This window comes from Procambarus clarkii, chromosome 66 (genome assembly GCF_040958095.1).
Source record: "Procambarus clarkii isolate CNS0578487 chromosome 66, FALCON_Pclarkii_2.0, whole genome shotgun sequence".
Classification (NCBI taxonomy): domain Eukaryota; kingdom Metazoa; phylum Arthropoda; class Malacostraca; order Decapoda; family Cambaridae; genus Procambarus; species Procambarus clarkii.
This window is the reverse complement of record NC_091215.1, coordinates 21,447,189-21,473,577: the sequence shown is the minus strand read 5'-3', so window position 1 is coordinate 21,473,577 and position 26,389 is coordinate 21,447,189. Positions and strand designations below refer to the sequence as shown.

Here is a 26,389-nt window from a genome sequence, read left to right as displayed (position 1 = left end):
GTCGACATCCCAGTCACTGTTGCATAGTGTCGACATCCCAGTCACTGTTGCATAGTGTCGACATCCCAGTCACTGTTGCATAGTGTCGACATCCCAGTCACTGTTGCATAGTGTCGACATCCCAGTCACTGTTGCATAGTGTCGACATCCCAGTCACTGTTGCATAGTGTCGACATCCCAGTCACTGTTGCATAGTGTCGACATCCCAGTCACTGTTGCATAGTGTCGACATCCCAGTCACTGTTGCATAGTGTCGACATCCCAGTCACTGTTGCATAGTGTCGACATCCCAGTCACTGTTGCATAGTGTCGACATCCCAGTCACTGTTGCATAGTGTCGACATCCCAGTCACTGTTGCATAGTGTCGACATCCCAGTCACTGTTGCATAGTGTCGACATCCCAGTCACTGTCGACATCCCAGTCACTGTTGCATAGTGTCGACATCCCAGTCACTGTTGCATAGTGTCGACATCCCAGTCACTGTTGCATAGTGTCGACATCCCAGTCACTGTTGCATAGTGTCGACATCCCAGTCACTGTTGCATAGTGTCGACATCCCAGTCACTGTTGCATAGTGTCGACATCCCAGTCACTGTTGCATAGTGTCGACATCCCAGTCACTGTTGCATAGTGTCGACATCCCAGTCACTGTTGCATAGTGTCGACATCCCAGTCACTGTTGCATAATGTCGACATCCCAGTCACTGTTGCATAGTGTCGACATCCCAGTCACTGTTGCATAGTGTCGACATCCCAGTCACTGTTGCATAGTGTCGACATCCCAGTCACTGTTGCATAGTGTCGACATCCCAGTCACTGTTGCATAGTGTCGACATCCCAGTCACTGTCGACATCCCAGTCACTGTTGCATAGTGTCGACATCCCAGTCACTGTTGCATAGTGTCGACATCCCAGTCACTGTCGACATCCCAGTCACTGTTGCATAGTGTCGACATCCCAGTCACTGTTGCATAGTGTCGACATCCCAGTCACTGTTGCATAGTGTCGACATCCCAGTCACTGTTGCATAGTGTCGACATCCCAGTCACTGTTGCATAGTGTCGACATCCCAGTCACTGTTGCATAGTGTCGACATCCCAGTCACTGTTGCATAGTGTCGACATCCCAGTCACTGTTGCATAGTGTCGACATCCCAGTCACTGTTGCATAGTGTCGACATCCCAGTCACTGTTGCATAGTGTCGACATCCCAGTCACTGTTGCATAGTGTCGACATCCCAGTCACTGTTGCATAGTGTCGACATCCCAGTCACTGTTGCATAGTGTCGACATCCCAGTCACTGTTGCATAGTGTCGACATCCCAGTCACTGTTGCATAGTGTCGACATCCCAGTCACTGTTGCATAGTGTCGACATCCCAGTCACTGTTGCATAGTGTCGACATCCCAGTCACTGTTGCATAGTGTCGACATCCCAGTCACTGTTGCATAGTGTCGACATCCCAGTCACTGTTGCATAGTGTCGACATCCCAGTCACTGTTGCATAGTGTCGACATCCCAGTCACTGTTGCATAGTGTCGACATCCCAGTCACTGTTGCATAGTGTCGACATCCCAGTCACTGTTGCATAGTGTCGACATCCCAGTCACTGTTGCATAGTGTCGACATCCCAGTCACTGTTGCATAGTGTCGACATCCCAGTCACTGTTGCATAGTGTCGACATCCCAGTCACTTGCATAGTGTCGACATCCCAGTCACTGTTGCATAGTGTCGACATCCCAGTCACTGTTGCATAGTGTCGACATCCCAGTCACTGTTGCATAGTGTCGACATCCCAGTCACTGTCGACATCCCAGTCACTGTTGCATAGTGTCGACATCCCAGTCACTGTCGACATCCCAGTCACTGTTGCATAGTGTCGACATCCCAGTCACTGTTGCATAGTGTCGACATCCCAGTCACTGTCGACATCCCAGTCACTGTTGCATAGTGTCGACATCCCAGTCACTGTTGCATAGTGTCGACATCCCAGTCACTGTTGCATAGTGTCGACATCCCAGTCACTGTTGCATAGTGTCGACATCCCAGTCACTGTTGCATAGTGTCGACATCCCAGTCACTGTTGCATAGTGTCGACATCCCAGTCACTGTTGCATAGTGTCGACATCCCAGTCACTGTTGCATAGTGTCGACATCCCAGTCACTGTTGCATAGTGTCGACATCCCAGTCACTGTTGCATAGTGTCGACATCCCAGTCACTGTTGCATAGTGTCGACATCCCAGTCACTGTTGCATAGTGTCGACATCCCAGTCACTGTTGCATAGTGTCGACATCCCAGTCACTGTTGCATAGCGACGACATCCCAGTCACTGTTGCATAGTGATGGCTATGGAACAATGACAATGTAGTGTAGACCACGGGGACTACACTACAATAGACTACACAATCACTGATGCATCTTCAGTGAGCACAATCGTAAATAACTGTATATTAACTTAAGTCCCAACATCAAACATGTATCGTGCACTATCTACGCAACTGCAGAATGGCGCCACAGAGATAGAGGAAGGAGGGCGCTGGCACACACACACGGGCTGGATGACGCCATGAGACGCCATCTTGCTACTCCCCCGGCCGGCGCGAAGCTCTTCCAGTGTGTATAATAATATTGGTATGCATTACAGACCTAACAAGCTATATGGGAATTCTTAATTAATATTTTAAATAAAGTCAATTCAGGTCGCATTTTCGCTCAGTGATACGGTTTTTTGCTTGTTTACCAAAGGGACACATTTCAGACGCTAGTATGTACAAATAGGAGAATTGTTAATTACACAATTTTGCTCAAAAATAGTTATTTTATAGCGAAATATGATGAAGATATTCGGGAGTAGCGACAAAGAAGTTGACAATGCTTCATGCAATTGCTGGCAGTTAAGCTTATTCTTAATCAGGCGGCCGCAACGCTGTGTGGATCTGCGAGTGTTTGATCATTATAATTCACTGTGTCGGGGGGACAGGAAGCCAGGTGATATATACATACAGTACATGTTAGGCTTATACAGAGGTCTCCACCCAGAGTCGAATTATCCCCCCCCCCCCTCCTCAGGATACAACCTCACTACCCCTTGCATGGGTACCTATTACTGCTAGTTGGACAGGTGCACGAGGTGAAAGGAAACAGGCCCCAACCATTTCTGTGAAACCCGGTATTCGAACCCGAAATTCTCGATTGTGAGTGGAGAACGAATCCTACTGTACTACCGAGACCCCTCGTCATGAATGACCCAATTAATCACCCAAACCATTAATATCACACCCCATTATACCTTCCTGTATATAAATGAATATATATATATATTTACATGTAAATACATATATTTACATATTTACAATCTCCAAATTCATTCCCTTACCTACTCTGTCTTTATGGTTGAGCTCACAAACACACGTTTTCGTCGACAGGTGAAAAAATAAACAAACAAACAACCTTCAGAGATCACTACAATAAAATCTTGGAATCCGTTGAGACAACATTTTCTTTACGATATGTTAGGGGAAAAAAATATCTTCAGGGGTAACTAAAATAAAATCTGTGAGCCCACTCTCTATAACGAGCCTTGGGTATACACAAGCTCTATAACTCATGTGCTGCCGGCAAAAATAAGTACCATTAGGGGTCGCACATCATGGAAGAATGGTGAAGAATGGTGGCAAATGTGTTGTCACTCGCGGACTACTGTCTGCAGATATTCCAAAAGATTGTATATACTTTGCTTTGTTACCAAGAAATATACAACCTTACCAGTCATTTACGTGTAGCGTGTTTACTATAATAATCGGACTCGGACCTGTAATATCAAGTAAACCTCTACTAGCATTATTTATTAAAACTTAGTTGTTTAGTAAGCGAGCGTGCTTGTGTCAGACCTGGGGCTAGATTCACGAAGCAGTTAAGCAAAAACTTCGAACCTGTACATCTTTTCTCAATCTTTGGCGGCTTTGTTTACAATTATTAAACAGTTAATGAGTTCCGAAGCACCAGGAGGCTGTTTATAACAACAGTTGATTGGCAAGCTTTCATGCTTGTAAACTGTTTAATAAATGTAACCAAAGCCGTCAAAGGTTGAGGAAAGATGTACACGTTCGTAAGTAATTGCGTAACTGTTTCATGAATCTGGCCCCTGATCTCTGACCTAAAGCTGCCGACTCCAATCAAAACTCATCTACCAATTTTAACGAATTTGTTATTAAAAATAGTTTTTATATATAAATTAATATTACACAGCAGAGTTCTATGTATAGTGTGGCATTGGTTGGGTGTTTAGGTTCTGTTGCCAATTATTTGTTACTGAATTGTGGGCGAGGCATTTACAGAGTTGCGATTCGAACAAGAGGTGCAACCGAAGGCCTGTTCGAGAAGTGTTCGAACGTCATCAATCGTGAATCGTATGTAAAATGTTTTTCATTCGTAAACAGGGATTAGGGAGAATTTTCCATTGTCACAACCAGTCCTCAGGCTAGGCTCGTCCAACTGGCGGTCGACTCCAATGACGGATTCGTCAATGAACATTCTGCACATTCAAAATATGCAGTGTATCATATATAAGTTTACATTATTCCATACTAGAATGTGTTGAATAGTTAGGCCTAACTTAGGTTGGGTTAGGGGGTGACGTTTCAACCCGTCTTTAGGCCGGGCTCGTTAAAGCAGCGGCCGCCCCCCGAGCCACTCTCAGCAATTGTAACATACTGTGTTAAAAATTGGTTTGTTCTCATATATAACCCCCCCCCCCCTTTTGGGGGTTTGTTTACAGCTTTCGACTCTTCCTTGGGAGGTTGTTAACTTGCTTACAAAGATACCAATTCACCTAAACTGACTCTTTCGAACTGTGTCCCTGAGGTCCCTTACACCTTTGGTGTAAGGGATGTAAGGGACCGTATGTGTCGGCCTATCTATCTTTCTCTGCTTCTAATATTACCCTGTTTAGTTATCTGCCAATACATGACAAAATTATCAGTCAACATCCGTCTGTTACAGGTAAACATAATCCTTTTGACCTTGAGTGTTGCTGGCGTGACGAGGCCGACCAGCAGAACACACCTTCCGCCATTACTGCTCTTGTTTACAAACACGTGGTGGTACATTATTAAGTTACACGGGTCTCCCCCGCACGATACATCGACCCTCCTCCGTTCTCTCTGGTTAAGGTCGCCTTGGCCAGGCCACATTTATGATTATAATAATATTTTATTTAGGAAAAGTACATACATAGAGAGTTACAAACATTCTGATTGATTTATAGAGCTAGTGCATACAATACCTAAAGTCACTAGTACGCATAGCGTTTCGGGCAAAGATATTTTTTATTAGTTTAGTCAGGGGCAGCTGAGGAATACCCGGCTGTGCCCGGGACTCCCAACCAATCCCCCACACCCCTTCTTTCCTAATCTTCTCTCTTTCATCCACCTCTTTTCCCCCTCACACTTCTAGCCCCTCTACACCCTCTCTCACCTCTCTTCTTCCCTAGCCCCTCTTTATCTATCTCCCTTCCTCTTTTCGAATACCTCCCGTTTCTTTCCTTCTCTCCCTATCTCAATCTCTTACTGTTTCTGCATTTCTGCATTTTATAAAATTATAAAAATTTTCTTATAATATTAATATAATAGTCTAACAGAGACATGCGAGTAGCCCTCTGGTGGGAGGAGCCCGTCAGTCTGAAATATTAAACAAAAATAATAATAATAATTACCCATTTGCTTTAAAAAAGTGGGCGGGGCAAGAGAACGCCTTTGAAGCTATGGGAGGATGGTTGGTTTTGTTATTACGGCCAAAGTATGAATAGCATAAAATTTGTTAATTTTCCAGAGATCACTGAATAATGGTGTTTATTATTCTAATGGATATATATATATATATATATATATATATATATATATATATATATATATATTTTTTTTTTTCCTTCAAAATATTTAGTTGTATCTGGGAGGCAGTGCCAGATATCGTCGTGGGGGTCGTAATGTGACCCTGGCACGCTCTTCTCTTTTCAATTCGGGCAACCTAAACTAGCCTATAATCTGGTCATCCACACTTCCGTTGAAATAAACATTAAATTCACCTGGGTTGTGTGGGTCTCGAACCATGGACACCGCGCGTGTTAGGTCGACGCTCTATCGACTGGGCTATGAGCAGTATTAAAAAGGAAAATTTCAGTTTGGCAGCAAATGCTGCTTCAGGAAACTTTCCTTTTAAAGACTGCTCATAGCCCAGTGTTAACCTTAAGCTTGGAGGTCCCTTGTTAAGCTTGGAGGTCCCTTGTTAAGCTTGGAGGTTCCTTGTTAAGCTTGGAGGTTCCTTGTTAAGCTTGGAGGTCCCTTGTTAAGCTTGGAGGTCCCCTTGTTAAGCTTGGAGGTCCCTTGTTAAGCTTGGAGGTTCCTTGTTAAGCTTGGAGGTTCCTTGTTAAGCTTGGAGGTTCCTTGTTAAGCTTGGAGGTTCCTTGTTAAGCTTGGAGGTTCCTTGTTAAGCTTGGAGGTTCCTTGTTAAGCTTGGAGGTTCCTTGTTAAGCTTGGAGGTTCCTTGTTAAGCTTGGTGGTTCCTTGTTAAGCTTGGAGGTTCCTTGTTAAGCTTGGAGGTCCCTTGTTAAGCTTGGAGGTCCCTTGTTAAGCTTGGAGGTCCCTTGTTAAGCTTGGAGGTCTCTTGTTAGGCTTGGAGGTCCTTTGTTAAGCTTGGAGGTCCCTTGTTAAGCTTGGATGTCCATTGTTAAGCTTGGAGATCCCTTGTTAAGCTTGATGATCCCTTGTTAAGCTTGGAGATCCCTTGTTAAGCTTGGAGGTCCCTTGTTAAGCTTGGAGGTCCCTTGTTAAGCTTGGAGGTCCCTTGTTAAGCTTGGAGGTCCCTTGTTAAGCTTGGAGGTCCCTTGTTAAGCTTGGAGGTCCCTTGTTAAGCTTGGAGGTCCCTTGTTAAGCTTGGAGGTCCCTTGTTAAGCTTGGAGGTCCCTTGTTAAGCTTGGAGGTCCCTTGTTAAGCTTGGAGGTCCCCTTGTTAAGCTTGGAGGTCCCCTTGTTAAGCTTGGAGGTCCCTTGTTAAGCTTGGAGGTCCCTTGTTAAGCTTGGAGGTCCCTTGTTAAGCTTGGAGGTCCCTTGTTAAGCTTGGAGGTCCCTTGTTAAGCTTGGAGGTCCCTTGTTAAGCTTGGAGGTCCCTTGTTAAGCTTGGAGGTCCCTTGTTAAGCTTGGAGGTCCCTTGTTAAGCTTGGAGGTCCCTTGTTAAGCTTGGAGGTCCCTTGTTAAGCTTGGAGGTCCCTTGTTAAGCTTGGAGGTCCCTTGTTAAGCTTGGAGGTCCCTTGTTAAGCTTGGAGGTCCCTTGTTAAGCTTGGAGGTCCCTTGTTAAGCTTGGAGGTCCCTTGTTAAGCTTGGAGGTCCCTTGTTAAGCTTGGAGGTCCCTTGTTAAGCTTGGAGGTCCCTTGTTAAGCTTGGAGGTCCCTTGTTAAGCTTGGAGGTCCCTTGTTAAGCTTGGAGGTCCCTTGTTAAGCTTGGAGGTCCCTTGTTAAGCTTGGAGGTCCCTTGTTAAGCTTGGAGGTTCCTTGTTAAGCTTGGAGGTCCCTTGTTAAGCTTGGAGGTTCCTTGTTAAGCTTGGAGGTCCCTTGTTAAGCTTGGAGGTCCCTTGTTAAGCTTGGAGGTCCCTTGTTAAGCTTGGAGGTTCCTTGTTAAGCTTGGAGGTCCCTTGTTAAGCTTGGAGGTCCCTTGTTAAGCTTGGAGGTCCCTTGTTAAGCTTGGAGGTTCCTTGTTAAGCTTGGAGGTCCCTTGTTAAGCTTGGAGGTCCCTTGTTAAGCTTGGAGGTTCCTTGTTAAGCTTGGAGGTCTCTTGTTAAGTATTACACCATACGATCTCACAGAGAACGGGAACAGGGCCTTCAGGCGCCACAAGAACGTTAAAAACATATCCATGTCTTTTAAGTATTTAATAACAAGGTAAATTTAATAACAATTTAATACAAAATATTTTAAAACGAAAGCTTCACTGACTGCATACGTATTACTTAAACTAATGACATATGAAGCCAATTTAAATATTACACAAAAATTTGTTACACGATTCATTTAAAAAAAACTACAGTACACAAATACCAACACATTTTAAAAACAAAATATATGAAATTTTGTGAGGCTCTGAGCTGTAACTTTTACACGTAGTGGCAACACGGTAACCTCAGCCAGCTGTGGCAACACGGTAACCTCAGCCAGCTGTGGCAACACGGTAACCTCAGCCAGCTGTGGCAACACGGTAACCTCAGCCAGCTGTGGCAACACGGTAACCTCAGCCAGCTGTGGCAACACGGTAACCTCAGCCAGCTGTGGCAACACGGTAACCTCAGCCAGCTGTGGCAACAAGGTAACCTCAGCCAGCTGTGGCAACAAGGTAACCTCAGCCAGCTGTGGCAACACGGTAACCTCAGCCAGCTGTGGCAACACGGTAACCTCAGCCAGCTGTGGCAACAAGGTAACCTCAGCCAGCTGTGGCAACAAGGTAACCTCAGCCAGCTGTGGCAACACGGTAACCTCAGCCAGCTGTGGCAACACGGTAACCTCAGCCAGCTGTGGCAACACGGTAACCTCAGCCAGCTGTGGCAACACGGTAACCTCAGCCAGCTGTGGCAACACGGTAACCTCAGCCAGCTGTGGCAACACGGTAACCTCAGCCAGCTGTGGCAACACGGTAACCTCAGCCAGCTGTGGCAACACGGTAACCTCAGCCAGCTGTGGCAACACGGTAACCTCAGCCAGCTGTGGCAACACGGTAACCTCAGCCAGCTGTGGCAACAAGGTAACCTCAGCCAGCTGTGGCAACAAGGTAACCTCAGCCAGCTGTGGCAACACGATAACCTCAGCCAGCTGTGGCAACACGGTAACCTCAGCCAGCTGTGGCAACAGGGTAACCTCAGCCAGCTGTGGCAACAGGGTAACCTCAGCCAGCTGTGGCAACACGGTAACCTCAGCCAGCTGTGGCAACACGGTAACCTCAGCCAGCTGTGGCAACACGGTAACCTCAGCCAGCTGTGGCAACACGGTAACCTCAGCCAGCTGTGGCAACACGGTAACCTCAGCCAGCTGTGGCAACACGGTAACCTCAGCCAGCTGTGGCAACACGGTAACCTCAGCCAGCTGTGGCAACACGGTAACCTCAGCCAGCTGTGGCAACACGGTAACCTCAGCCAGCTGTGGCAACACGGTAACCTCAGCCAGCTGTGGCAACACGGTAACCTCAGCCAGCTGTGGCAACACGGTAACCTCAGCCAGCTGTGGCAACACGGTAACCTCAGCCAGCTGTGGCAACACGGTAACCTCAGCCAGCTGTGGCAACACGGTAACCTCAGCCAGCTGTGGCAACACGGTAACCTCAGCCAGCTGTGGCAACAAGGTAACCTCAGCCAGCTGTGGCAACAAGATAACCTCAGCCAGCTGTGGCAACAAGATAACCTCAGCCAGCTGTGGCAACAAGATAACCTCAGCCAGCTGTGGCAACACGGTAACCTCAGCCAGCTGTGGCAACACGGTAACCTCAGCCAGCTGTGGCAACACGGTAACCTCAGCCAGCTGTGGCAACAAGGTAACCTCAGCCAGCTGTGGCAACAAGATAACCTCAGCCAGCTGTGGCAACACGGTAACCTCAGCCAGCTGTGGCAACACGGTAACCTCAGCCAGCTGTGGCAACACGGTAACCTCAGCCAGCTGTGGCAACACGGTAACCTCAGCCAGCTGTGGCAACACGGTAACCTCAGCCAGCTGTGGCAACAAGATAACCTCAGCCAGCTGTGGCAACACGGTAACCTCAGCCAGCTGTGGCAACACGGTAACCTCAGCCAGCTGTGGCAACACGGTAACCTCAGCCAGCTGTGGCAACACGGTAACCTCAGCCAGCTGTGGCAACACGGTAACCTCAGCCAGCTGTGGCAACACGGTAACCTCAGCCAGCTGTGGCAACACGGTAACCTCAGCCAGCTGTGGCAACACGGTAACCTCAGCCAGCTGTGGCAACACGGTAACCTCAGCCAGCTGTGGCAACAAGGTAACCTCAGCCAGCTGTGGCAACAAGATAACCTCAGCCAGCTGTGGCAACACGGTAACCTCAGCCAGCTGTGGCAACACGGTAACCTCAGCCAGCTGTGGCAACAAGGTAACCTCAGCCAGCTGTGGCAACAAGGTAACCTCAGCCAGCTGTGGCAACAAGGTAACCTCAGCCAGCTGTGGCAACAAGATAACCTCAGCCAGCTGTGGCAACACGGTAACCTCAGCCAGCTGTGGCAACACGGTAACCTCAGCCAGCTGTGGCAACAAGATAACCTCAGCCAGCTGTGGCAACAAGATAACCTCAGCCAGCTGTGGCAACAAGATAACCTCAGCCAGCTGTGGCAACAAGATAACCTCAGCCAGCTGTGGCAACACGGTAACCTCAGCCAGCTGTGGCAACACGGTAACCTCAGCCAGCTGTGGCAACAAGGTAACCTCAGCCAGCTGTGGCAACAAGGTAACCTCAGCCAGCTGTGGCAACAAGGTAACCTCAGCCAGCTGTGGCAACACGGTAACCTCAGCCAGCTGTGGCAACACGGTAACCTCAGCCAGCTGTGGCAACACGGTAACCTCAGCCAGCTGTGGCAACACGGTAACCTCAGCCAGCTGTGGCAACACGGTAACCTCAGCCAGCTGTGGCAACACGGTAACCTCAGCCAGCTGTGGCAACACGGTAACCTCAGCCAGCTGTGGCAACACGGTAACCTCAGCCAGCTGTGGCAACACGGTAACCTCAGCCAGCTGTGGCAACACGGTAACCTCAGCCAGCTGTGGCAACACGGTAACCTCAGCCAGCTGTGGCAACACGGTAACCTCAGCCAGCTGTGGCAACAAGGTAACCTCAGCCAGCTGTGGCAACACGGTAACCTCAGCCAGCTGTGGCAACACGGTAACCTCAGCCAGCTGTGGCAACACGGTAACCTCAGCCAGCTGTGGCAACACGGTAACCTCAGCCAGCTGTGGCAACACGGTAACCTCAGCCAGCTGTGGCAACAAGGTAACCTCAGCCAGCTGTGGCAACAAGATAACCTCAGCCAGCTGTGGCAACACGGTAACCTCAGCCAGCTGTGGCAACACGGTAACCTCAGCCAGCTGTGGCAACAAGGTAACCTCAGCCAGCTGTGGCAACAAGATAACCTCAGCCAGCTGTGGCAACACGGTAACCTCAGCCAGCTGTGGCAACACGGTAACCTCAGCCAGCTGTGGCAACAAGGTAACCTCAGCCAGCTGTGGCAACAAGATAACCTCAGCCAGCTGTGGCAACACGGTAACCTCAGCCAGCTGTGGCAACACGGTAACCTCAGCCAGCTGTGGCAACAAGGTAACCTCAGCCAGCTGTGGCAACAAGATAACCTCAGCCAGCTGTGGCAACACGGTAACCTCAGCCAGCTGTGGCAACACGGTAACCTCAGCCAGCTGTGGCAACACGGTAACCTCAGCCAGCTGTGGCAACACGGTAACCTCAGCCAGCTGTGGCAACACGGTGACAATGGACAACAGAGGAACCTCTAGAACCATCCAGAACCGTTCCTCTGTAACTTGAAGGCTGATTGATCCCTTTTGTATACAGAGTGATGATCTGGTTCCACTGTCTCTTGTCTCCTTGTCGAGACGACCATGAATGACGTGGTATTACTTCCTTGTGAGTGTTGATTGGCACACACACGGATGACCTTGTCCCATCACGCCCGAGTACAATCACTTGTCCCATCACGCCCGAGTACAATCACTTGTCCCATCACGCCCGAGTACAATCACTTGTCCCATAACGCCCGAGTACAATCACTTGTCCCATACTCGGAAGGCTGAGCTATGACGTGAAAGCAGTACGTGGCTAATAGTGCAATTATCTCCTCAACGTGATTGGCTGATGCATTACAGAAACGAGCAGGAAACAAGTTATCTACAGTGTCTCAAATGTACAGTACAGTCATTGTACTGTCCACCAGAGCCGTTTCAGAACCCTGGATAGAGAGTACATAATAGCACTCCAGTGAAGAGAAGGGGTGCCATAGGCACAATCAGAGAACACTGTATAAACATCAGAGGTCCACGGTTGTTCAACATCCTCTCAGCGACTATAAGAAATATTGCCGGAACAACCGTGATCATCATCAAGAGGAAACTAGATTTATTCCTCCAAGGAGTGCCGGACGAACCGGGCTGTGGTGGGTATGTGGCCCTGCGGACCGCTCCAAGCAACAGCCTGGTGGACCAAACTCTCACAAGTCAAGCCTGGCCTAGGGCCGGGCTTGGGGAGTAGAACTACTCTCAAAACCCCATCCAGGTACAATCCAGGTATTAATTATGTAGCCGTTTTCAACCCATTCCGGTGGGAGTATTTCGTCCCTGAGAACAGGTTGAAGGTAAACAGGATGCACAGGAGAAAATAACCCATGGAAGTAAAGAAGAATGGTAGATGAAGAAATTGACCAACATGGCGATGTGGAAAAGTCAAATGGACAGAGAAGACAGGGAAGATAGAGAAATAGAGGGTATAGAGGGTATAAAGGGTAAAAGAAAAAACATGCACGAGAAAGGTAATTGCAAATTAGACATTAGTTCACTATGAGATGTGTTGAACGAGAAACAGCAAGAGGAGGGAGAGATGGAGAAAGGGGGAGGGTTGGGGGAGGTTGAGAGGGGGGTGGGGTAACGGAGAGGGAGCGAAGAAAGGAAAGGGGGGGGAGGGGGGGGGGAGGGAGGGAGGGAGGGAGGGAGGGGGGGGGGAGAGAGAGAGAGAGAGAGAGAGAGAGAGAGAGAGAGAGAGAGAGAGAGAGAGAGAGAGAGAGAGAGAGAGAGAGAGAGAGAGAGAGAGACAGAGAGAGAGAGAGAGAGAGAGAGACAGAGAGACAGAGAGACAGAGAGACAGAGAGACAGAGAGACAGAGAGACAGAGAGACAGAGACAGAGAGACAGAGAGACAGAGAGACAGAGAGACAGAGACAGAGAGACAGAGACAGAGAGACAGAGAGACAGAGAGACAGACAGAGAGACAGAGAGAGAGAGAGACAGAGAGAGACACACACTACCGACCACCAGGCCAGGCTCACCTAGCCAAACACAACTCCCCAGTGACATATAAACCAATATTTATGCCACTGCATAACAACACGATATTATCTCTGACGCAAATTATTATTACTTTACCAAAAATATGACACAATGCGTCACAGATAAACGCAATAAGAGACCAAGGACGAACTGCCGCAGCCTTACGTGCAGTGAACTATGCGGAAATTACTTAATTATATCAAAGAACATACCAATAATCTGCTGATTAAAGATATTAAGATTTGTCTTTGGAGTTGACATTCTTCATGAGATTAAAGCATTTGGTAATTTGAAGAGAAAATGTGAAGAGAATGATGCAGGTATAACACGAACGACGATAACTAATGCTGTAGTTATTATATGACAACACAATGATAACGTTGATGAACAACTTGATGATGCCAGTACAACCATCTTCCTTCTTGAGATGATTTCGGGGCTTAGTGTCCCCGCGGCCCGGTCCTCGACCAGGCCTCCTTTTTTGTTACACATCCCAGGAAGTAGCCCGTAGCCGCTGTCTAACTCCCAGGTACATATTTACTGCTAGGTAACAGGGGCATCAGGGTGAAAGAAGCTTTGCCCGTTTGTTTCCGCCTCCACCGGGGATAGAACCCGGAACCTCAGGACTACGAATCCCGAGCGCTGTCCACTCAGCTGTCAGGCCCCACTTCAGGTAAGTTCCGTCACATGATCTCCAGCAATGACCAGGTTGTAGGCCTATTATGACACGTAAAGTCAATATAGGCCTCCGAGACCGAGAATTAGTTGAGTGGGTTTATTCTCTTAAAAATGATCCGAATGGTTTGTGAATGTTCTAAACCCATTAACTAGCACTATCGTTATCTTGAGGTTATCTTGAGATGGTGATCATCGTCTCTTCAAACATGAATTGGTGCTTTATCCCTTTATTATAACTATAATTATTCTCCCCCTGCAACCGATAATGATGGTTTAGTTATATAATACATATAATTCCCCTTTATCAGATGTGTAAGTTTGGTGTATAGTTCTTAGTCACGTTACTGTGACTTCCTCTCTACAGCTGTGACCTCAAGTCCCATTCAGTGAGGCAGACATAGAGAGATGTCACCTTCGAAGGTTCCCTTACAAACGAGCGCTCCCCTGAGTGTTGACACTAGGGTATCTTACGTGTGTAGGGGACCGACTGTTTAGGGACAAGACCTCGTGGAAGAAATCTTTCACATCGAAGAGGAAAGTAAGAGGAAATGAGACTTTGAAGAAAACAATGGGAAATAGAACTCTGAGTGAAGTCCCAACAGGAAATGATGAACTTCTTCGACGAGAAATGAGGGGAATCAGCCTACAAATTATTTCATCCAAAGAGATGGCCAAAGGCATAAACCTAACTCATGGTTAGGTTTATGCCTGGTCGACGGTCGTCGACCAGGCCTCCTCGTTGCTGGACTGGTCAATCAGGCTGTTGGACGCGGCTGGCCCCCCACCCAAAAAAAATTACTTTGATGCAACATTGCAAAACACGCAAAGACCCGGCTGCTGAAGTTGCTCCACAACCACATACGGAGATAGATAAAAGTTACAAGTGATGGAAAAGATAATGATAGGACAGGACTCATTCTCTTGGAGTGACAAGCGTGACGAGCTAATTCTAGGTTTCCAGGGGCCAGATTCACGAAGCAGTTAAGCAAGTACTTACATCTTTCCTCAATCTTTGATGGCTTTGGTTACATTTATTAAACAGTTTATATGCCTGAACACGTCCCAATCAACTGTTGTTATTGTTATAAACCAGCATCCAGGTGTCCACAATGGAACAACGTTATGAATTGCTAATTTGCAATGTTACGTTAGTCCCAGCACCCTCTGGCGGTCGAATGCGTGCAGCTTACTGCGATATATAACAAGTCACTGGAGAACTACCAGAGCGATAGCAGATAGCCAATGCAAAGCAGATATGCAAAAAGAGAGAGAGCGAAGCTGTTGGAATTCATTAAACGACTGGCCAATCTTACTTGCATATTATTCCATAAGAGGTTAGTAGAACATCTGGAGAGAAGGACCTGTGTACCACAGCACCAGCACGGGCTCACGGATAGGAAATCCTGTTGCAACTTTAATAGCGTTATGTGATACCAGGTAAGATTTAGAGAGGCGAGCGTATTATATATTTTTGGTCTGTCAGAAAGGCTTTGACACGGTACGTCAGAGGAGAATAGTGCATAATACGAAGCAACAGACAGAAGTGACAGGGAAGGTACTCCGGTGGGTACCTGTGCAACAGAAGACAGTCACAGTCCAACAGAAGACGGCTACAGTCCAACAGAAGACGGCTACAGTCCAACAGAAGACAGCCACAGTCTAACAGAAGACAGCCACAGTCCAACAGAAGACAGCCACAGTCCAACAGAAGACAGTCACAGTCCAACAGAAGACAGCCACAGTCCAACAGAAGACAGCCACAGTCCAACAGAAGACAGCCACAGTCCAACAGAAGACAGTCACAGTCCAACAGAAGACAGCCACAGTCCAACAGAAGACAGCCACAGTCCAACAGAAGACAGCCACAGTCCAACAGAAGACAGCCACAGTCCAACAGAAGACAGCCACAGTCCAACAGAAGACAGCCACAGTCCAACAGAAGACAGCCACAGAGAAAACAGAGACCACAAAGTGGAAGGATATTACCAGCAGAGTCCCACAGCGGCCATTCCCGAGGCCAATCCTATTCCTGATCTACCTCCACCATCTACCAATAGGATTCCAGCCTCCAAAAATTCCATCCTCTAACTGTCCCGTGTGGGGCATGACGCAGAAATGATGAAGATGAATACGAAAGAAAACCGCAATAGACAGAGTGCATATAACCACCTTCAGACCCCCGTAAACCAACGCTGGAACCTCACACAATTTTACAACAGTCCCCCCCCCTCGTAAGCCCCAATAAACCCAGCCAACCCACCGTCTGCCCCAACCCACCGTCTGCCCCAACCCACCGTCTGCCCCAACCCACCGTCTTCCCCAACCCACCGTCTGCCCCAACCCACCGTCTGCCCCAACCCACCGTCTGCCCCAACCCACCGTCTTCCCCAACCCACCGTCTGCCCCAACCCACCGTCTGCCCCAACCCACCGTCTGCCCCAACCCACCGTCTGCCCCAACCCACCGTCTGCCCCAACCCACCGTCTTCCCCAACCCGCCATAAACCCAGACAGATCTCAACACCCGCGGCGACAAACACAATAACGAGGGTAAACCAGTCCAACTTTAAACGGAGGCTTCGTTGTTGTTCTGCATTAGTAATTTCTCTGATGATCAGTTGGCTGCGTTTGTGGGCACCTCGACACCTTGCTGCGGTGCATACATCTTATTGCAAGTGTTGCTGTGGTGGATACATCGGAGTGCTGTAGTTCAGACATTATAATGCCAGATCTGATCAGGTTGAGACATCTCAATACAACAGCTGCCATAGTCCACACACACACAATACAACAGCTGCCATAGTCCACACACACAGAATACAACAGCTGCCATAGTCCACACACACACACAATACAACAGCTGCCATAGTCCACACACACACACAATAAAACAGCTGCCATAGTCCACACACACACAATACAACAGCTGCCATAGTCCACACACACACACAATACAACAGCTGCCATAGTCCACACACACACACAATACAACAGCTGCCATAGTCCACACACACACAACAGCTGCCATAGTCCACACACACACACAATAAAACAGCTGCCATAGTCCACACACACACAATACAACAGCTGCCATAGTCCACACACACACACAATAAAACAGCTGCCATAGTCCACACACACACAATACAACAGCTGCCATAGTCCACACACACACAATACAACACCTGCCATAGTCCACACACACAATACAACAGCTGCCATAGTCCACACACACAATACAACAGCTGCCATAGTCCACACACACAATACAACACCTGCCATAGTCCCCACACACAATACAACAGCTGCCATAGTCCACACACACAATACAACACCTGCCATAGTCCACACACACAATACAACACCTGCCATAGTCCACACACACAATACAACAGCTGCCATAGTCCCCACACACAATACAACAGCTGCCATAGTCCACACACACAATACAACACCTGCCATAGTCCACACACACAATACAACACCTGCCATAGTCCACACACACAATACAACACCTGCCATAGTCCACACACACACACAATACAACACCTGCCATAGTCCACACACACAATACAACACCTGCCATAGTCCACACACACAATACAACACCTGCCATAGTCCACACACACAATACAACACCTGCCATAGTCTACGCACACAATACAACACCTGCCATAGTCTACACACACAATACAACACCTGCCATAGTCCACACATTTTTAAAAGACAGAGGCAGTGGACTTATATACTGTGACTCGCAGAGTGCACTCCTGGCATTGAACGCACATAGTAGTGACACCCAGAAAATAGTCAGTGATATTCGAATGAATGTTTTAGCTGCCAAAGAAAACAGATTTGAGATTAAATTCCTATGGATACCATCACATGTTGGCATCTCAAGGCATGACACTGTTGATATGCTTGCTAAGTCAGCCTGCAGAAAACCAGTGGTAGAAATTGATATGGGTGTTTCATTAGCAGTGACAAAGAAAATACTTAAACAAATATCTAATGAAAATCTCACCGACCTAACAAATTCTCAAAGACCTGAAAGTTGTAGCATTAAATATTATGATAGATATCGTGAGGAGACATTCACATATGGGACTAATAGAACAAGAACCCGGCAATGTGATGTTATAGTGGCCAGAATACGCCTGGGATATAGACGTATCTGGCAGCTTTCTCAAAACCCAAATGTCGAGTACACAATGTGTCAACTTTGTGAAAGAGAAAACATGCACTCTCTTGAACATTATATTGTAGAATGTCCCATACTGACTGACTTTCGCCCTCCTGGGCTAAGGTATGCTGAACTCTGTAGTTACTATATGAGTACTGGAACACTTGATGATATATTGGACTTGTATCCAAAATTGACCATGTAATGTATCAATCATACAATGTATGTATGTGATGTAACTATATAACCTGAGCTTGTAAAAGCGCCTTCATCACCTTCAGTGATTAAGTGCTTAATTGCACACTAGTTTCTTTATCAGCTACCTCACCCTGTCAGGGTAAATGAGACAAATGTATGTGAATGCATGTATGTGTGTATATATGTATGTGTATGTGTATGTGTGTGTGTGTGTATGTATATGTATGGGTATAAAGCATATATGGAAGCTGATCAGAATTACATTTCACCTTTGTGAATGTACATTAATGACACTATGTAAAAGACACATCTAATACTTTATGTAGGGCATACGTAAATCTGTGTATCTATGTATTTACGTATGTAGGTTAGCTTAGCATTTTAAAAGCACCGAATCACCTTCTGTGGTTGAGTGTTCAATAAACCCTTGAACTATATGTTTAACACTTCTCTAACCCTGGTCATGGAGGACAGAAGAAAATGTATATATGCTGGTTAGCATTGTAAATGTGTGGCCACGTCTGTGGTAGAAAATAATAAAAAAAAAAAAAAAAAAAAAAAATAGTCCACACACACACAATACAACAGCTGCCATAGTCCACACACACAATACAACACCTGCCATAGTCCATACACACAATACAACAGCTGCCATAGTCCACACACACAATACAACACCTGCCATAGTCCATACACACAATACAACAGCTGCCATAGTCTACACACACACAATACAACAGCTGCCATAATCGACACACACAATACAACACCTGCCATAGTCGACACACACAATACAACACCTGCCCTAACCTAACAACCACTACCCCAACCACTGCGCCACCGTGTGTATGTGACGACTAACAACGCTTCAAGAATGGCTGATGAACCAACTCATCAACCAACAAGGCTTGCTAACGAGACCATTAAACCTCCCCCCTCCCCCCCCCCAGGAGCCCAGACCACGGTCTGAACCATCGTTAGACTCATTACCTGTGCTGCTGCTGCCCCGTCGCCCCTTGCACTCTGCCCAATTTGGCTTACCTGGAAACAAAAAAAAAAAAAAATTAGGATTCTCGGAAATTCATCAAGCGCTTGTACGGAGAAATGATGAGTTTTAATGAGATCGTACGAGGGTTGTGAGCGGAAAAGCTAATATGATGATGATTAAAGTCATGTGGCACTGCGATCTGATGGGCCATGTGGCACTGCGATCTGATGGGCCATGTGGCACCACGATCTGATGGGCCATGTGGCACGGCGACCTGATGGGCCATGTAGCACCACGATCTGATGGGCCATGTGGCACCGCGATCTGATGGGCCATGTGGCACGGCGATCTGATGGGCCATGTGGCACCACAATCTGATGGGCCATGTAGCACCACGATCTGATGGGCCATGTGGCACCACGATCTGATGGGCCATGTGGCACCACGATCTGATGGGCCATGTGGCACCACGATCTGATGGGCCATGTGGCACCACGATCTGATGGGCCATGTGGCACCACGATCACAGTGCCACGAGAGATAAAGCACTCTGAACGTGGAAATAATAACAATACTCAATATAAACGCCAATGTCGTCGAAGTGAACATGAATAAGGCACTGTAAGGTGCCTCATTCTAATCAGTCCGGGGCCACGATGGGGCCACTCCTCATCAGATCCACATTATGATGGGGGGAACTCTCCCTCCCATGCACACAGTGCCAGTCTCCCCCACGGTGCCAGTCTCCCCCACAGTGAGTGCCAGTCTCCCCCACAGTGCCAGTCTTCCCCACACAACCTCACAGATCATCTTTATTTACCCTATTCATTAAGAATTTGCTGGTACCCACCTGCATAAAAGAAGTTTCACTCTCATAAATAAATCTGAGGACAAGGCACTCTGCCACACAAGGCTTTACTGCTCCAAGATTACGAAAAATCTCCATTGTTAAGACAGAATAAACACGACCCAATCTTTCCATGCTCAACTAACATCATAAAACTAATGAAACTGTAACACAGAACCGGTGAGCTAATTATGATGCAAATGCTAATTAGCAGGGGGGGGGCTATGCCCCTGCCCCCCCCCTTGCTTGGGGTGGGGAGGATGTTAGTGGAGAGATGTGTAGCAAGGTTTTGATTGGTGGGGCAATGGTTTGATTGGTGGGGCAATGTTTTTGATTGGTGGGGCAATGTTTTGATTGGTGGGGCAATGTTTTGATTGGTGGGGCAATGTTTTTGATTGGTGGGGCAATGTTTTGATTGGTGGGGCAATGTTTTGATTGGTGGGGCAATGGTTTGATTGGTGAGGCAAGGTTTTGATTGTTGGGGCAATGGTTTTGATTGTTGGGGCAATGGTTTGATTGGTGGGGCAATGTTTTGATTGGTGGGGCAAGGTTTTGATTGGTGGGGCAAGGTTTTGATTGGTGGGGCAAGGTTTTGATTGGTGGGGCAAGGTTTTGATTGGTGGGGCAAGGTTTTGATTGGTGGGGCAAGGTTTTGATTGGTGGGGCAAGGTTTTGATTGGTTGGGCAAGGTTTTGATTGGTGGGGCAAGGTTTTGATTGGTGGGGCGTTAGACAGGAATTGGGGAAAGTGGGTAGTATTACCTAGAACATACCTGGAGAGGGTTTCGTGAGTTGTTCTACTCCCCGAGCGCGACCTGAGGCCAGGCTTTGACTTGTGATAACTTGGTCCAACAGGCTGTAGCTTGGAGCGGCCCGCAGGCCCACAAATCCACCACAGCCTGGTTGGTCCGGCATTTATTACAAGAACTTATCTAAGTGCTTGTTAACTACATCCACCTACTCTACATTCTACACATGATGCAAGTGGGGTCTGGGAGGGTTACTGGCCAGTTATAGTCGGCCCCAGTGCCACACTTTAAGAAATATCACCGTCTCAACCTACCCCGCCCCCAGGTGAATTATATCCAACCCCTGAAGATGAAAATATCACCCTCTCCCCCGCCCCCGGCAACACCATACATTATTCATAGTCAAGTATTTAACACACTTGACCAAGAGGAAACTAAAGAGGAAATCGAGAGAGAGGAAACTTAAGAGGAAATTGAGAGAGAGGAAACTAAAGAGGAAATCGAGAGAGAGGAAACTAAGAGCCACTACGACTCCAAGAAACCTACAAGAAAACGGAGATATAAACCTCGCATTTGCAATTAAATCATTTTATAGCCAGCAGCCTTGTTATTGGCCCTTACCAGCTTCCTTAAGGTCAAGCGAAGCTGTAGACACGCTTGTCCTTACTGCTGACCACCACGGCTGTCTCAGCTTCTTCCACGGCTGCCTCAGCTTCTACCACGGCTGCCTCAGCTTCTACCACGGCTGCCTCAGCTTCTACCACGGCTGCCTCAGCTTCTACCACGGCTGCCTCAGCTCCTTCCAAGGCTGCCTCAGCTTCTACTTCGGCTGCCTCAGCTTCTACCACGGCTGCCTCAGCTTCTACCACGGCTGCCTCAGCTTCTACCACGGCTGCCTCAGCTTCTACCACGGCTGCCTCAGCTTCTAACACGGCTCCCTCAGCTTCTAACACGGCTTCCTCAGCTTCTAACACGGCTTCCTCAGCTTCTACCACGGCTTCCTCAGCTTCTACCACGGCTTCCTCAGCTCCTACCACGGCTTCCTCAGCTCCTACCACGGCTTCCTCAGCTTCTACCACGGCTTCCTCAGCTACTACCACGGCTGCCTCAGCTTCTACCACGGCTTTCTCAGCTTCTACCACGGCTTCCTCAGCTACTATCACGGCTTCCTCAGCTTCTACCACGGCTTCCTCAGCTACTATCACGGCTTCCTCAGCTTCTACCACGGCTTCCTCAGCTTCTACCACGGCTTCCTCAGCTATCACGGCTTCCTCAGCTACTACCACGGCTGCCTCAGCTTCTACCACGGCTTCCTCAGCTTCTACCACGGCTTCCTCAGCTACTATCACGGCTTCCTCAGCTTCTACCACGGCTTCCTCAGCTATCACGGCTTCCTCAGCTTCTACCACGGCTTCCTCAGCTTCTACCACGGCTTCCTCAGCTTCTACCACGGCTTCCTTAGCTTCTACCACGGCTTCCTCAGCTTCTACCACGGCTTCCTCAGCTTCTATCACGGCTTCCTCAGCTTCTATCACGGCTTCCTCAGCTTCTACTACGGCTTCCTCAGCTTCTACCACGGCTATTGAGTTTCATCACCTGTTCCTTCACTGTTGTTTTCCTCCTGATGTGACTGTGGAGTAGCTTTGGTTCGGTCTTGGCTTTGTTTGCTATATCATTTTCATACCTTTTCTCAGCTGCTCTTCTCACCCTGACATACTCGTTCCTGGTTCTCTGGTATCTCTCTCTGCTTTCTGGTGTTCTGTTATTACGGAAGTTCCTCCACGCCCTTTTGTTCTGTTCCTTTACTTTCATACATTCCCTATTATACCATGGATTCTTCTTTTGCTTTTCGGTTGTTCCTGTCGGCCCGGGTGGGTGTGTGTGTGTGTGTGTGTGTGTGTGTGTGTGTGTGTGTGTGTGTGTGTGTGTGTGTGTGTGTGGTGTGTGTGGTGTGTGTGTGTGGTGTGTGTGTGTGGTGTGTGTGGTGTGTGTGTGTGGTGTGTGTGTGTGGTGTGTGTGTGGTGTGTGTGTGTGTGGTGTGTGTGTGGTGTGTGTGTGGTGTGTGTGTGGTGTGTGTGTGGTGTGTGTGTGGTGTGTGTGTGTGTGTGTGTGTGTGTGTGTGTGTGGTGTGTGTGGTGTGTGTGTGGTGTGTGTGTGGTGTGTGTGTGGTGTGTGTGTGGTGTGTGTGTGGTGTGTGTGTGGTGTGTGTGTGGTGTGTGTGTGGTGTGTGTGTGGTGTGTGTGTGGTGTGTGTGTGTGGGGTGTGTGTGTGTGTGTGTGTGTGTGTGTGTGTGTGTGTGTGTGTGTGTGTGTGTGTGTGTGTGTGTGTGTGTGTGTGTGTGTGTGTGTAGGCGCGCGCGTGCATGAATGCATGCATGTATTTCAACTTTCACGTGTTGTGCTGTATTAAATGCGCCCGCTGCCGCCTGGCTTCCCATTAGGAATAATTACTTCTGCCTCAGGTGTAAAACATAGGCCAGTTGCTGTCCTTATCTGAGTATACCCTCAAGATATACCCACATAGTATGCTGACCTGACCTGACTATATCCTCACGATACACTGACATAGTTTAGCGTTAAGAACAGTCTTATGCGCACACGATCACCCGAGACCCATCTCCGTATGTTGCCTGGACCAAGATTCATTAACCATTTGCAATTAACGAAACCTATACATCTTTCCTCAACCATTACTACTTTGTGTTCATCTAATAAACAGTTGACGAGCGCCAAAGCGTCACAATTCGAGGGTATTACTGAATAATAAGCAACCTGGAATATCTTCCGAGTTCATGTATTATTTGATCAACGCAAACTGAGCCACCAGTGAGTGAGGAAAGATACACAGGTTTCGTAATTTCTTAGCGGGAACAAGCCCCAACTGGCATGGCGAGGAATAAATGATCGTTAATGCCCAATCGTTCTCCTGATTCGCCACCACGTACAAAAATGCAACTGTTTTCCTAAACCTGACACGCCCGACTCCCAGCAAAGCGCCCAGCCTAGAGGCGGGTGGGTAGAGAACGTTGATATTACAGTGCTCAAAGTTATAGAGGAAACGTCGCATTTAAACGTTTTTTTCGTAATTACGTGACAATTGTGACGTATTTGGCGAGTGGAGGAGTTGTGTGGATGTTCTTGAGGGATACAGGCTCAGAGGTGTACCGAGGTGTACCTGGGTGTACCGAGGTGAACCAAGGTGTACCTAAGTGTACCGAGGTGTACCATGGATTACCGAAGTGTACCAAGGTGTACCAAGGATTACCGAAGTGTACCAAGGTGTACCAAGGATTACCGAAGTGTACCAAGGTGTACCAAGGATTACCGAAGTGTACCAAGGTGTACCAAGGATTACCGAAGTGTACCAAGGTGTACCAAGGATTACCGAAGTGTACCAAGGTGTACCAAGGATTACCGAAGTGTACCAAGGTGTACCAAGGATTACCGAAGTGTACCAAGGTGTACCAAGGATTACCGAAGTGTACCAAGGTGTACCAAGGATTACCGAAGTGTACCAACGTGTACCACGTATTATGATGTTGGTGGTCGTCCTTCCTTACGGACAACCCAACCCAAAACCCGGAGAGTGCTTATTTTGACCAGGAGATCACCCTGGGCGCTTCTGGCCCTTGGAGAGGGGCTCAGCATCACGTTATTTAAGGGATGCGGCTCCAACACTAGCCTCGTTGTCACGTGCACACACCCACTCGAGCCGCCGTGACTCCCCACTCTCTCCTTATGCGTTATGATCTCCTCACTCCCCTTTTTATAATCATTACTCCGTACTACTCTGTCCACAGCTATGGTTCTTGGCTCTCTCTTTCTCTCCTACTTTTTGGGAAGCCTGACTAGGACAAGGGGCAAACACCTTCTAGTTATAAACATTAAATATACAGAGAACGTATACAAACATACACAAGATACAATAATAACTCCAACACTATGCTATTGCAATCAGGTTGCATCCAATCCCATTGGGACTATCAGCTGCTTATCTCAAGTGATAGTCCAACTCCTGGCTTGCCACTTATGCTATCAACCTCCTTAAGTGGATTTGTCTACCAGGGTCCTCCACAGCTCTACCGGCTGCTACACCATGAAGTCTTCCTTAACAGCAATGGTGCTTCACCACTGGTATCACAGAAGCACGTGAATCTTACCTTCATTGCTCCTCTTCCCACAGTTCGAGATCCACCTCCTCACTATGGAGCTCTGCTCTTCCACAGGGTTTAATATCCACTCCTACGGCCTTGAAGTTCCACTCATTAACTTCTCTGGCCTCAAAATACTCCCATCAATTTCTTCCTCAGGACAAACCTGCAACCCATTTACACGCCAATAAAAAATGTTCCTCTATAAACACATAACTGAAATGAATCGCACACAATAAATGTTTCACTTGACATCTCCCTACTTCCTACATGCTGTGAGGTGACTCCCCCACGTTTGGGCTGGTCCATTTTCTGCCCTCCCTGGGAGCCCTCCGCATCCCGGGCGGCCCTCTCACTCAGTCGCCCACCAGCGGTCGGAGTGGATGGACGTCGCTCCGCCCTCCAGGACGTTCCTCCATCTTTACTCTCTTATTTTGGCCTTCTGCCTCATCAAAACATGCCTAACGTACTCACAAACACTTACTATGATCGCTGGGCACACGATCAAATACAGACAATCACTGTAAACTGGTTGAAAATGGCTTACCACAGAGTTAGATGTACAAGGGCGCTTGCTGGCCTGGCCGTCAGACGTTGACGCGCTCCTTAGCCCACCAAATTACTATTTAAACTTCTCTACAGGGCTTCTCCCCTTCCAGACTCGAGCACGATGTCGTTCCCCAGGCTTCATACAAGAACGCCGGAATAATTCTCCTCTTGATGGAGCACGTAATCAGAGAATCTTCCTCTGCTACCAGGAGCTTAAAAACACTGCATCCTGCTTCCACGACGGCTGTTACTCGAGTAAAGTCAAGACCCCTGACATGAGCCTCATGCCTTCCTCACAAACTCTTGACATCTCATGTCAAGTCGTTTATGTACACATTCATTCACTGTCCATGCTTTTAACCGTTTGCCAAATCTAATCGAATGCTTACTATACACATTCACATGTCTATGTGTCTTTGACCTCTTAGTTAGGTCAAGCTTGGCTAAATAACTCTCAAGGGTAGACTCGTTTTTCAGCTACCTGGGATCATAACACAATGTGTACCAGGGTGTACCAAGGTGTACCAGGGTGTACCTAGCTGTACCAAGATGTACATAGGTGTACCAATATGTACCTGGGTGTTCCAGCGTGTACCTAGCTGTAGCAGAGTGTACCAAGGTGTACCGAGGTGTACCATGGCGTACCAAGGTATCGGTAAAGAGGTATCTGCCTACCTTCGCAGGATTGGTATTAATAAAATAATAATCTACATTGCCCCCCCCCCCCTCAACCACCCAAACGGGTGGAAAGGGAGTTATCAGAGGAAAGCGCCAAGCCATTACGACTATATAGCAAGGGGGTAGGGGGGGGGGAGGCACAGTGACATTACTGACTCCCGTTAACTCTTCCTCTCAACAGCTGGTCGTAAGTCCCATCCTACGCCATCTCCCAGCAGTCTTGTAGCCAGGTCCCCCATTGTAGGAGGGTGGTCACTGGATAACACTGATATCCAGTCACTGGATAA

At 47.9% G+C, this 26,389-nt stretch overlaps 2 protein-coding genes across 5 annotated transcripts in view; both read right to left on the bottom strand.

Annotated features, from left to right (window-relative positions):
* Positions 1–26,389, bottom strand: part of LOC123769351 (potassium voltage-gated channel subfamily KQT member 1) — an 874,235-nt gene that overhangs the window by 480,436 nt on the left and 367,410 nt on the right. The window lies entirely within an intron of this gene.
* On the bottom strand, positions 19,313–23,291 carry LOC138355256 (uncharacterized abhydrolase domain-containing protein DDB_G0269086-like). The gene is made up of 3 exons (XM_069310120.1): positions 23,258–23,291; positions 21,393–22,304; positions 19,313–19,680 (listed from the first exon to the last, which is right to left on the bottom strand). The coding sequence occupies exons 1-3, from the start codon at positions 23,289–23,291 to the stop codon at positions 19,313–19,315; spliced, it is 1,314 nt and encodes a 437-aa protein (XP_069166221.1).

Coding starts and splice junctions, on each gene's coding strand:
- LOC138355256 (XM_069310120.1), bottom strand. CDS start 23,291: ATGTCAGTGTATCGTGAGGATATAGTCAGGTCAG. Junction 22,305..23,257: donor TGAGGATATAGTCAGGTCAG/GTCAGCATACTA, acceptor GAAACTCAATAG/CCGTGGTAGAAGCTGAGGAA. Junction 19,681..21,392: donor GACAGCCGTGGTGGTCAGCA/GTAAGGACAAGC, acceptor TTCCACGTTCAG/AGTGCTTTATCTCTCGTGGC.